Source organism: Pollicipes pollicipes, unplaced genomic scaffold, assembly GCF_011947565.3.
Source record: "Pollicipes pollicipes isolate AB1234 unplaced genomic scaffold, Ppol_2.1 Scaffold_6686;HRSCAF=7923_pilon_pilon_pilon, whole genome shotgun sequence".
Taxonomy (NCBI): Eukaryota; Metazoa; Arthropoda; class Thecostraca; order Pollicipedomorpha; family Pollicipedidae; genus Pollicipes; species Pollicipes pollicipes.
Window position 1 is genome coordinate 40,601,635 of NW_023596921.1, and position 13,529 is coordinate 40,615,163.

General features: G+C 47.8%; 1 protein-coding gene across 1 annotated transcript; it reads left to right on the forward strand.

Annotated features, from left to right (window-relative positions):
- The first annotated feature begins 1,669 nt into the window (after positions 1–1,669).
- On the forward strand, positions 1,670–4,480 carry LOC119108324 (blastula protease 10). The gene is made up of 4 exons (XM_037231900.1): positions 1,670–1,683; positions 2,136–2,230; positions 2,444–2,756; positions 3,571–4,480. Exons 1-4 carry the CDS (start codon positions 1,670–1,672, stop codon positions 4,478–4,480), a joined length of 1,332 nt encoding a protein of 443 aa, XP_037087795.1.
- The last annotated feature ends 9,049 nt before the right edge of the window (positions 4,481–13,529 follow it).

Genomic DNA, 13,529 nt, shown 5'->3' on the forward strand with positions numbered 1-13,529 from the left:
CTGTTATCGAGGTATCAGGAGGAACGTATCGTTTGATTTTCAGTTCATCCACCAATGTGAAAACTTCCCCTCTACAGCTACTAACGTTCCGAAAGTGCGATGGATTGCGTGCATCCATTGTTAGGCAATGGACACAAGTCATAAATACGTGTAACCAGAGAAGTCAAAAATTAAACCAACATAATGCGTTTGTGCCAGAAACGTTCTGTAATCGTGGCCGAGCGATTACTGAAGTGAATATATGCATTCTAAATTCACGGTTCGAATTCATAAGCCTATGCTTATCAACAGCTTCCCAACTTTCCAACCTGGTTTTGTTTTGTTCCAGCCCGGAGTCCATTAGTTGGTTAGACACTCCTCGCAGAAATCCGGCTAGCCGGTGAGTCAAAAACCATCCCAAGGACATCTGAACTCAGCTTGATTCCGTAAAGACATAATGGTCTCGTTTCGATTGATATTTTCTGCAGAAAGCGCCTGACCCAAGAAAAAAGAGATTTAGTTGAATTGATTCTCACTGAAAGCAGAAATTCCGAATAAATCCAAGGAATACATTCCGGTCAGCTGGAAGTTCAAAGCACGGTGCAAATGCGCTTCACACGCGCCCGGGCGGCCGGCTGGACACCGTTCGCTCCGGTGGGGCTCAATTTGACCCGCCCTGAGATCTCGGAAACTAAAGAGCTCGAGACACCACATTTACAGGGTGTGTTGGCCTGTACGGGAACTCCTTTAGGTCGCAGTTTCAGGTTCCTATATCATGATCTTCGGGTTAAGTGAGGTCATGCAAGGTCAAATTCCAGATTGGTCTCCAAAGTGCCCGCAGAATCTAGATAACCACTTCGAAGCAAAAGGTCACATGCTCATTTAAGGTACGTAACCTTGTTCGACCTTTTGAAGGTCATGGTGACCAAAATCATACAAGCTGCTCTGCGTTTTGCATTTGAATAAGCGACAAAGATTACGCTAGGCAGTATGTTCCGAAAAGCAAAATTTTTACCTGGGTTATTTTAGGTAAATGACCTATTTGGACCTCTGAGAAGCCCATGGAAGATGTATAATAGGGTTTCTGCCATCAACAAATTCCAAATGAGCACCAGAGACTACCCCATACAGCAAGCCCTAGAGTAATAAAAAAGGTTGGTTTTGACCTTGATGTAACCTTCATACGTGACCTTAGGTCGATGTAGTCTGCTCGTTCAACTGCTGTGTTGCCTAAGACAGCATCTCAGAGATGTATGGCCTCGTCTAACACTCCGTTGTTGCATCAGATTGAACGATTCCTTAGAAATTGCCTTCGCTGAAACCATGGCCTGACTTTGACCTGCCATAGGTCAGCAACCTTACAAGGTACGTTTAAATCTTTGATGCCAAACAATCCGTTATTCACTCATCTGCAGCTATGCAAAATGTGGCGAGGCATAGCTGCGCCATTCGGAAACTATTCTGGATAAACGTTTGGGGGGTCAATTTGACCCCAACCCGAGCGCATGTTAAAGAGGAACTAAGAAGCTGTTTTCACGATGCATAAATACACTAAAAGTTTTTAAATATTTATTTAAAAGTTGTTCTACTAATTGTTGGTATGCATTAAACGCTCTCAGAAGGAAACCATTGTTGTCATCCAATTGCTTGAAAATGCGATAGGCGGCCTGGGTGTATCTAACCAAGAAAAATGAGTTATGCTAGGTGAGATCCGTTATAGACATTCCTACAGTTCATGCCTTAAGTCCACCCGATCTCCATTTTAGTCCAACAAGCATGCATGCCAGTCATTCAAATGGAGGAAATTGTGAAGCGTATACCACAAAACTGTCCACCCTCCGTGCTCCTTTTGACAAAGTGAGCCCACTGGCACGTCTTCGGAGTTGCTCAAAGCCAGGCCAGTGCCATAGCCATATCAGTGACCGCTCGGTTAGCCACGTCGCGTTCGTTGACCCAGGCATCCACTGGGCAAGTATGCTTCTGCTTCCCACTGACGTGACCTCACAGGATTCGGGTCAGGTGATGTAAACGCGCCTGCCCCCATCTCGTGCTAATGACCCTTGAGCAGGGCACTCAATACCCCAGGTGGTACGGCTGTGCTATCTGGGTCGGCCGCTGATCCCGTGGCGTATATAAGATGCTTGCTTCCTACTCAGGGCATCCAACACACCCACCAATCATCTGGGCTTTCGCACAGAACACAGAAATGTGGACGCGTCTTCCTTTCCTCATGTGTGCTGTGGCGGCTATGGTGAGTGCATTTTGTCCTGCCATGTATGTATGCGTCTGACGTCACCGACGGTGTATAAGAAAAACTTGCATCAACGTCAAATTTCAACTTATGACGACAAAACAAAGCTTCGTAGAACACAGGTCCCGGGCTGGTACATGCTAAACTGGGGACAAAATTAGTGAGCCGCTCGCCATCGTCAAACTCCCCCCCCCCCCCCCCCTCCTCTTTCAGCCGCACGATGGCATACTGATTCTGAACGGACAAGCACGGTGCACCTGTACGAACCTGATACCCGTGACTTCCACGAGACAAACCCTTCCGTGACGGCATACGGCCGTCTGGTGGAGGGGGACATCTTGAGGTTGCCCGAGGAGGACCGCAAGGCCATCTCCAGCGGCCAGCTGTGGGACGACAGGCGTTATAACTACGAGATCGTGGCCGAGGACAAGCGCGACTTCATCGAGGCTGGAATTCAGTTCTGGAAGGAAAACTCGTGCATCGACTTCAAGGAAGTGTCATCTGACAGCAGCCTGCCCCGAGTCCAGTGAGTGTTCCACACAGCAGCCTGTCCCGAGTCCAGTGAGTGTTCCACACAGCAGCCTGTCCCGAGTCCAGTGAGTGTTCCACACAGCAGCCTGTCCCGAGTCCAGTGAGTGTTCCACACAGCAGCCCGTCCCGAGTCCAGTGAGTGTCCCACACAGCAGCCTGCCCCGAGCCCAGTGAGTGTTCCACACAGCAGCCTGCCATAGTCTGGTGAGTGCCCCATACAGCAGCCTCCCATAGTCTGGTGAGTGCCCCACACAGCAGTCTCCCATAGTCTGGTGAGTGTTCCACACAGCAGCCTGCCCCGAGTCCAGTGAGTGCCCCACACAGCAGCCTCCCATAGTCTGGTGAGTGCCCCACACAGCAGCCTCCCATAGTCTGGTGAGTGCCCCACACAGCAGCCTCCCATAGTCTGGTGAGTGCCCCACACAGCAGCCTCCCATAGTCTGGTGAGTGCCCCACACAGCAGTCTCCCATAGTCCAGTGAGTGCCCCACACAGCAGCCTCCCGTAGTCCAGTGAGTGCCCCACACAGCTCCTGCCATAGTCCAGTGAGTGTCCCACCTAACGGCCTGCCCAGAGCCCAGTGAGTATCCCACATAGCGGCCTGTCCAGAGTCCAGTGAGTGTACCACACAGCGACCTGCCGATGGTCTTGTGGGTGTCCCAGGCCCAGTAAGTGTGCATTTCTATACAGTTGGGCACTGCATACGTTCGGTGAAAATAAATAGCTTTCAAAAGGAGCAACTGATTGTTAACAGAGTGCCAAGACCACTCCATACAGCACAAACTGGTACGATATTCTCCATTCCATCAGGTTCGTAGCTGAGAAGGGCTGCTGGTCGAACGTGGGCTGCGTGGCCAAGGCCCAGGGCTCGCGCACGCAGAAGCTCAGCATTGGCAGCGGCTGCAGCGGTCTGGGTACTGTGACCCACGAGATCGGTCACTCGCTCGGCTTCTTCCACGAGCAGTCGCGCTCCGACCGCGACCGCTACGTCTCCATCCTCTGGGAGAACATCGAAGCGAGTGGCAAGAGCAACTTCGAAAGGGTAACCACTACCGAGCACCATGGCGTGCCGTACGATCTCTCCTCCGTCATGCACTACGGCAAACACTTCTTCTCGAGCAACGGGAAACCGACCATCCTCACACTGGACCCGACCAGGCAGGGCCTGATCGGACAGCGCGTGCAGCCGTCGTTCCGCGACGTCAGTCTCATGAACAGGTTGTACAAGTGTGAAGAGCTGTGCCCTAGGCGGCCGGCCTGCCACAACGGCGGCTACGTGTCGGCTGACTGCAGGTGCCACTGCCCTCCGGGCACGTCGGGTGCCGACTGCGGCCGGGTCACGGGCTCCTACTACCCGGAGCCGACCTGCGGCGGCACGGTCACCACCGAAGGCGCCCTCACCAGCCCCGGCTGGCCGGGCGTCTACCCGGCCGGCGCCGACTGCGTATGGTGGATCAAGCCGCCGGCCGGCCGCCGCGCGCAGGTCGCCTTCACCAAGTTCGACATTCTGTATCGCGTTAACGAAGATGGCTGTTACTTTGAACATCTTGATGTCAAGAACACTGGCATCATGGGTGAAGCGGAGAGGTATTGCGGCACCGACTTGGCCAACAAGAATCTGGAGGCGCGCGGCCCCGATGGTGACATGGTGCTCCATTTCAAGGCCTACCGCAAACACTACGCCGGCACTGGCTTCGCCGCCGAGGTCAAGTTTGTGTGAAAGAAAATACCATCGCACGGAGGTGGTCTTCTCTGGTGGTCAAGGCGTGTTAATGTGACCCGTTTCTGGGGACGGTGGGAGGAGTTCTAAGTTTGTTCCTCTAAAATCACCTGGTGTATTCGACTGTGTGTCCCGCACGTGGCCAGAGGGACGTGGGTTTAACTGTACGGGTTTGCTTGGCAGGCATCCCCATACAAATGCTTTGACAACTTTGATCCAATGTGTAGCGTTTATTTTGATTTCAGCGTGACAATCTGTAGCGTTCCGTCCCTTAGTTGTAGACTAGGGGCATTTTATACTCGGTTCATGGACCATAACCCTCAGCCTGGACCGTTTTTGGAACATTTCTTTTAGCTGTCATCTTCTAGTTGTGTAATGAAATGAATAAACCAGTTTATTGTTGTCTGCTTTACCACGTCTGTTAAGCTGCATGACATTCGAAAGTTTACATATTTGACAAAATTGATGAAGAACTGACCGCTTCGATTCCCTTGAAACTCAACTTCGATGTACAAGTGGGGCTTTGTCATAGAGTCGAACATGTAGTACTGGTTGTTTTATGCTCAAACTCTTGTGCCTTCTCATACTCTAACACACAAAATACCACTACTAATACTTTCCTGATACTTATACCAATACTTAACTGATGCTAGTACCAATACTTTACCAATACTCGCACTAATGCTGGTAGTTATCGATTACTGGGAATCCTGTCCGTCACCGGACTCCTTGTAAAGGTATTGTTTTTTGAAAGATTTGTTGCACACCAAAACACACCACTGTATATCATTTTTATGGAGCCAATGTACGATAATAGCATACCGACAACCTTTCACATCAGCTAGCATAATTTATCGATAAGTGCCGAGTCGCTGACCCTGCGATTTTCCTGACACTCTGATAGGATGTACTACTGAGGACATGTCGCATGCTGATAAAACCATAGGGTTGCTCATGTAATTTTTTGGTAGTTGTTGATCATCGGGCATCCCACCAGTAAAAAGGGACCCATGCAAATAACGTTAGTTTGAGAAAATAATTCGTGATAAGCCAAAAACATCGTCCCTTATACTATCTTTTCATCGAATCCAAGGTATGAAGATGGACATCGATAACATTGCACATTAACCCATGGAAGTTAATCAGTACTGATCCTTTAATTTTCTTGGAACTCGGATGTGATGACAACTGGATGTTATCATCTGCTGGTAAAATCAGAGTCACACACGAGGTTATCACTTCTCAAATCAGTTTGGGGGGGGGGTGATGTAACCTACCCAAAAACTCCCCGGAATTTGTTCACTATGATTTGCGTTTTTGATATCAAAGTTAAAAAAACAGCTATCGTTGTTTTTTCTCCAGACTTGTTTAGCACATCATAAATGACTTCGCATTCCAAGTCGATTTAGATATGAATTATTTGTGGCAAGCTTAGAATGGGGTATACTTAACAGAAAAAACACCTTAGCTAATGGACTCTCTGTGATAAACGGAAAAGGGTATTTTCTTTTATTAAAGGTTTTATTATATATTATAGGTTTGCTTGTATTATATATATATATATATATATATATATATATATATAAATGAAACTGAACTTCCATGGCCTTCTCAACAAGCATTCGATAACTAGGAGGACCAGGGAGGACGGAGCAGGTAAAGGCTGGTGGTTGGTCGGTTGCCAGTGTCCGCGTTAAAAATTAGCGCGACAGCCACTTTAACGTGTTGGAGGTGGATCAAAGCAAGAAAGACCTTGAACTCTTGGCGGTTCGGCGTTATACATTGGAAGTCTTCATGTTGAAGATTATGGACCTTCAGCACACCAGGGGGGAGCGAAATAATGGTGATAATTTTAAGCATCTAGTATATCAGCATTTCGAGGGAATTTTCTGCATTTCCTCGATCCAGCATTCACGTTATTGAGGGGGCTCAGAGGAGCACAGGAGGAGCTCAAGTCAGTTTTAGGAAGACGGGGTGCAGGGGGGGGGAGGGGGGGGGCAGGACTCCGGCCCCCCTGAGTATATAAAATCACACCACTGGTCACACATCTAACACTTAGTTATCGCTTTCCAAATCTCCGATTAAATAGCGCTTCACATACAACATTATTATTGACGTGATCCTTTCCCTACAGCATATTGTTAACGAAGCTGAAGCACAATGGCAGAATATCGATTAGCTCTCGCGTTTTTCACCGTCAGCCGTAATTAGGCAACTAGGAGAGCCCCATCCGCAGCCCAGCGACAACAGAACCATAAGTTAACACCGCAAACAACAAAGTGAACAAGTGACTGCACTCTCAGCTGATATCTCATCTCACTCTCAGCCTATGCAGGTCATACTACCACGGGACAAATCTAGTCATATTAATGCACTGGTCATGCCGGTCGTCTCTTGTAAGCCCAACCAATCAAGCGCACGCTTGTTGTTGGTCGTGGCCAGGACCTAGCGTCAAGTAATGGGTGTTGCGAAGATCTGTTGCAGACACCTTTAAGTGTGCACACAATTATGGATACATTTGCGTGTATGCATACATATGGAGTGTTTATTCTCACATTTATCAATGCTGGGAAGCATTTAGGGAAGCGTTGTAGTTGTAGGGAGAATTGGGACACTTTTGTAACTTAAACTTTGATGAGTCATTGCAGCAAAAGTTTGAAAGCTAGGTAACATTGCAGCATACTAATAAATAAATGGGATATTTATTTATATCATACTAATAAGTAAGTTTTCTTTTTGTGGTAGGATACGACGCGCGTGGAGCAAAAATAGAGACCTTCATTTACAGGAGAATCGGGACGCACGCAGGAGAATCGGGACAGACGTGAATATGAATTGGGACATACTAAGGAGCATTGAGACAACATTTCTACTTGGCTACATGTTCTATAATTAAATTGCAAATGGTAAAATGAGTGCAGTGCATTGCCATCTACTTGCGTCTCCTTTTTTCCGCCCTCGGTGACTCGGCTCCACTTTGGGTCCTGCCTTAAAAGATGGAGGACCAGGAAGTGTAAGGATACGGTTATGGAACATAGGCATAGGCATTGAACATGGCTCACTAGAGGATCCTTTGGGATACAACATTATCAATAAAAAAGTTATATTTTGACGGAATCACGAAAATATAAGACAGTTCAATACTGAACAATGTTTTCTTAAGGATCGTATGGGCGATCTGGGGTCTGTTTAATGTCACTTTGTCCTTGCTGCATTATCGGTTTAAGGAAGAAATTGGGATAAAAGGAGCTCACTTTCGGATATCCCCGAAACTCCTACGGTGAGACAAGCCGGACTGCGGGAGATGCTGGGCTGAGTGGGTCACCTTCCTGCACCTCAGCTGGAGCCCGTGACGGCCAAAGGAACTGCATCCGGTTTGTTGCTTGCAGATGGTCGCATTTTCAGCTGCAGGTCAACCGGATCAGTCAGCCTCCTTGACAGGGATGGAGGCGCCGGACTCTCGACACGGTCCTCTTCGTGTGTATCCGCTTCGTTTGTGTCATATTCGTGTGTGCCCGCTTCATGTGTGTTTGCATCGTGTGTGTCCGCTTCCGATGTGTCCGCTTCGTGTGTGTCGTCGTCAGCCACCCCGGGCGCTTCTGCGGGCGCTGAGGGAGCTGGTCTGTCGGTCACGTCTGCGGAAAGGAAGTCATTCTTGGTGAAGACTTTAGTATCCAGTGGCCAGATTTCCGTCGTTCGAAAGCCGGACAGGATGTCGGCTGGGTTGGCCGAACGGATCAGCACCTGCCTCATGAGCTTCTCCATGTTCAGAAGCTTGATGGACTTACCCGCGTTTTGGAGCATCCAGCTGTCTACCTGCTTTTGTTGAAGCCTGTCTTCATCGGACCGAAGACGGTGACATCGAGCAGTTGGAGCCTGTGACTCGTGTGAGGAGGTAGAGTCACGATATGGACTCCACTGTCCTTCGCCAAAGTCAACACGTTCAGGCTGACATGGCTGACGTGATTGTCGAGCACAAAGACGACTGGATTGTCCTTGCTTGCCCCCATGTGCTTCACAATGTGCTGCATCACCTTCTCAAAGTTTTCAGCCGTCATCCACCCGCTGCTGTGACACAGCTGCAGCGATCCTTCCGGATTGCCTTCCATCAGATTCTCCCGAATAGTCGTCCTTGGGAAGACGTAGGCAGGGGGAAGGTATGCCCCAGTGGCAGTCACAGCGACACACATCGTGACAAGTTCACCCCTCCCCGCAGAAGTGGCCTTCCCGACCTGTTTGTCTTTCTTTCCAGCAATGACTTTTCCAGTCTTCTGTACAGTCGCGAATCCAGTTTCATCTTAATTTAAAATCCTCGCACCTGAGACTCCCGTCTGCTTCAGGACCTCAGACAGGTTTCCGAAGAATTCATCGACATTGTGCCTGTTGAAAACTCCAGCTCACGCGATGGACGTAGCTTCAGGTTTCCGCAGCGCCAGCTGAGTGTTCCTTTTCATGAAGGCCTTCATCCACTCGCGCCCTGCTTCTTCATTTTCAGCCCAGGAGGCGGGAAAATGTTTGTCATTTTTAACTGCCATTTGTTAGCCAATTTCACGTGGTTGCTTGTGCGTTAAACCATGGAACATCTTCCAACACTGTATCACATATTCACTGCGGGCTTGCTCCTCGTCAGCAGTGAATATCTTCGAATGACTGTATTGGGCTCAAGACGAGCTGCAGGATCGACACTTTCCTTTGCGACATACCTTCCAAGGACGCTTTTGCTCACACTGTGGGGTTCTGCAGCTTTTCTCAGACTCACTCCCCCTTCTACAACATCTTTGACAGCCAGCAACATTGAATCATGAGATACGTCCGCGTACCCCTTTTCTTTTCACACGGCATGTGAAAATAAAATTTTCACATACACGTGGCATGGTTCTGAAAGAAGAAAAAAGGTGAGTAAGTTTCGGTAAGAACAGCTATATCAATTTATAGGTATGTGTAGCATTATGCACGAGTGACATTAATGGTTCCTGCAGGAGAATTGGGACATCTGCATGACAATAGGGCCCCGACAAAAGCGTCCCGATTCTCCTGCAGCGCACGCTAGATACTAGACGAGTTCTCCGCCGTTCGTCAATTGGCTTAGATAATTTTAAATGCAAGCAAGAAAATTAACATTATGTGAGTTAACAATGTGAAATAGTTAAAAGAAAAGATGGCTTGACATGAACAGCACACACAACTTGAAATAACACTCGAAAAGTATAGTTTTTGGCACTCACCCCGTACAGCGTTCCTGTGCTCCGGAAAAAGACAGCGGATTAGTTTCCAGCGTCACTTGATGCAAAAAGGAAAACAATTAAAGTACAAATGGTGATTCGAAGCTGCCCATCTCTAAGATATTTGCCCGTCCCTATTCTCCTTCGTCCCAATTCTCCCGCCTCTCCCCTACATTGTACAAAATTTCCATTTCACATTCGGTGGCCGATAATTGTCAAAATATTAGATGTGTAACTGTATGATTTTACGATGGGCGTAGAAACAGAGGGGCCAGGTGGGCCATGGCCCCCCACTTTTCAGGGTGGCGGGGCCGGCAGTGCTAACTGGCTCCCCACTTTTCAGATTAAGGTCGTGCTTAGCTTGCTTTTGCACCAAATTTATACATACATGCCGATTTACCTAGTTCACCAGCCATCTTCTTCAAGATGCATCATCTTTTTCGTTCGCTTATTGGCTATCGCTTAGTATCACAGCTGCGGGCCGACGCCACGCAGCTTATGGAGGCTGTAACGCCGGGCGCCGGGCCGCCGCGCCGGGCATATTGCAGTTTTTTTTATCAGTAATCAATTCTGACTGAATCTTGAACATTTTAAGACAAACATGGATTAGCCATGTCAATGCAAGCTTAGCACCCCATTTTATCTACAATCCACGTTCAGGGATTCCTCAATATCTCTGAAGAAAACAGAAAAACACGGAACTGGAGCCTGCGTGACAATTATCGGACCACCTTTGACGACCAGGGACGTTCTTGCGTCAATGGAGGTTCCTGTGCTGATCCTGGCCAACTGCGTGGGTCAGAAGCCCTCCCGTGTGAAGGAGGGGAACAATGTAATAAGATATATCCTTCTAATGGCCACCGGATCGGCCAGGAGATCCCGCCCCGTGTCGCTAGAATGACGGCCAGAAGACGCTTCACGGTGGGACGGAGTGAGCTTTCAGCTCTTGACCGGAACCGGTAATGTGCCCTTAGCGTTCCACTCGAGGGGCACCTTGCCCGGAAAGAAATAAGAGGCCTCAGCATTGTTGAGTAGAGTGGAGGTCTCATTATTGCTGAATAAAGTAGGTCGAAATGGATATTTAAAGGAACGAACAAAATCATCCCATATTTGCCTAAGAACGCACATTTTTCAGAATGGATTAGTGAAAAAAGTACATAAAAAAGTTTGAACATGCTCGCCTGCATCCTCAAGAGCAAGGACAGCGATGGTCTGGGTTGCAGCTTCCGTAAAACAGAACGGCTCCGGCCACTGCAAGTGCCATCAGACGGCAGGTGCCGTGTCAGTCTGTCTCCTGGACAAATTTATAGTTACAGAAACACGAAAATAGAGAATCTACCTTTACTCTTCGAGTTCCACGACCGTATTCCGATACCACTTCACGGTGATTTAAGGGCCAATCCGGTCTTATCATCAGTCTAAAAATCGTACACGTGAAATATGCGCCCAGACTGCCTTGCAGATGCAAGATTTGATCTCCTGAAGCGTTCAAAAGTACTTCTCTCAGACGCCTCATCATTTTCGTCCACCCGTTGGCCACGGCTCAATATTAACTGTTGAGCCAACGCCGCGCTCCTTAAGGAGACTGCAACGCCTGGAGTCGAGGACTTTTTTACTGAGATTTGCGAATATGTGTGCTCAAAATTATGTCACTTAAGTTTTATTGCTAACCGATTCAGGTTTTAAAGGTAATTATTTCAGAACCATTATTCGTCCACCGGTGGACCATGAAGAAAAATTAACCACTGAGGTAGTAGCGCTCCGTGAACTACGGAGACTGGAATGCCGGGTGTCGAGGTTTTTGTTGCGAAGATTTGCGAGCGCGCATATTAAAAACCACGTTTTAGTAAATTGTATCACTAATCGATTCTGACTGAATGTTAAACATTTCCAGACGACCATGGCTTGGCAATGTTACACACGTTGTTGATCACTCGATCTGCAATCAACATTTTCACCCTCAAATTTCGATCAACATTTATCAAACATTGTGAAAACTTTCTGAATTCTATCGGTTTAGAAAGAGTCTTCTAAGCCATTGCAAATTAAGGACACCGGTGATTTATTCCATGCGGTCGTTAAATGCCTGATTTCTGCAGGTCGTTGACCTTAACACGCGCTCGGGTGGGAGTCAAATTGACTCGCCTCCAAAGGTTTTTCCAGAATGGTTTCCGAACGGCGCGGCGCAGCCGCGCCATGTTATGCATAGCTGTAGACAATTGGAAAGCGGATCGTTTGGCTTCAAAATTTAGATGTACTTTGTAAGGTCGCTGACCTATGGCAAGCTAAAGTCAGGCCATGGTTTCAGCGAAGTCATCTTCTAGGGAATCGTTCAATCTGATGCAGCAATGGAGTGTTAGACGAAGCCATACATTTCTGAAATGCTTTCCTAGGCGCCATAAATATTGAATGAGCAAATTGCGTTGACCCGAGGTCAGGTATAAATGTCAGACCAAGGTCAAAACCAACCTGTTTTATTACTCTAGGGCTTGCTGTATGTGATAGTTTCTTGTGCTCATTTCGGCTTTGTTGATGGCAGGAACCGCATGATACATCGCCTATGGACTTCTTAGAGGTTAGAACAGGTCATTGACCTAAAATGAACTAGGTCAAAATTTTGTTTTTGGAAACATACTGGCTAGCGCAATCTTTCTCGCTTGTTCAAATACAAAACTCGGAGCAGCCTTGTATAATTTCGGTCACCATGACCTTCAACAGGTCAAACGATCACTGACCTTAACTGAGCATGTAACCTTTTGCTAAGAAACAGTTATCTAAGTTCTGGTCGCTCTTTAGAGACCAACCTGGAATTTGACCTTAACCTCAAACTTTGATCTAAGCGAGTTCACGTGCAGGCCAGCACACCCAGTGAATTTGGTGTCTCTAGCTTTTTCAGTTCCCGAGATCTCAGCGGGGTCAAATTGGTCCCCCACTCGAGCGAGGGTATCTAGCCGGCCACCTGGACGCGTGATAAAAATGTGAACAGACTTGATTTCACGGTAGCTTCTGGTTTCTGTTCTGGTTACAACGTAAAAATAGCAATGAAACGAAGAAAACTGCATCCCTTTTTAGCAAAGAAACTATATCCGGGGATATTTTTTTGCGGGATCACCATTTTGTTAACCCTGTGCTCCTCTTAGCAAGGCTCTGGCTACCCCTGCCTACACACAAAAGCACATCAAGTCATTTACGTTGAATGACGGGCAATTAAATGTCCGTTGGGCCAATTCATATCTAAAGTAGGCAGCTTACCGGCGGCATTTTTCTGGGGTGGTGTGGTGTAGGGGAAGATAGTTTGGAAAAAGGTACTTTTGCAGGTATCCAATACGTGTTTTACATCCCAGTTAATAGCAATGGTGGCCCAGAAATGTGCAACAAAGCAGCCATACCACCAGTTCGTGGTCAGTCATTCGGAGACAGCCGGGCCAAGACAGGGTCTACTGAAGGCGGACGGGAACAGGGCTCAGGCAAGGAGCCTGGAGCCGGGAGGAGAAAAGGGCCTTTATTCTGTGGCTTGGTTTTCAAAGAAGAATCTTCAGTTCTATAGCTTTTGTCACATGGTTTTGGGCAGTTTCAAGGTTCCGAACTTGTTTCCGCCTAAAAATGCCGTGACAAGTCTTATCTCTTGAAAAGCAGCCAGCGAAATGAAGGCGCATGCAAGATCTGTTGTACTGTGAGCTATCGATTCACCTTCAAAATTTTCCCCGACCTATGCCCATGATAGATGCCATATTTTGACATCTATCCTGTGGGGACAGGTGCCTCCTCAATGTCTTAAAATGCCTACCCGCTCGTGGAATTTCGGCTCCCCATGAAAAACAACGTTG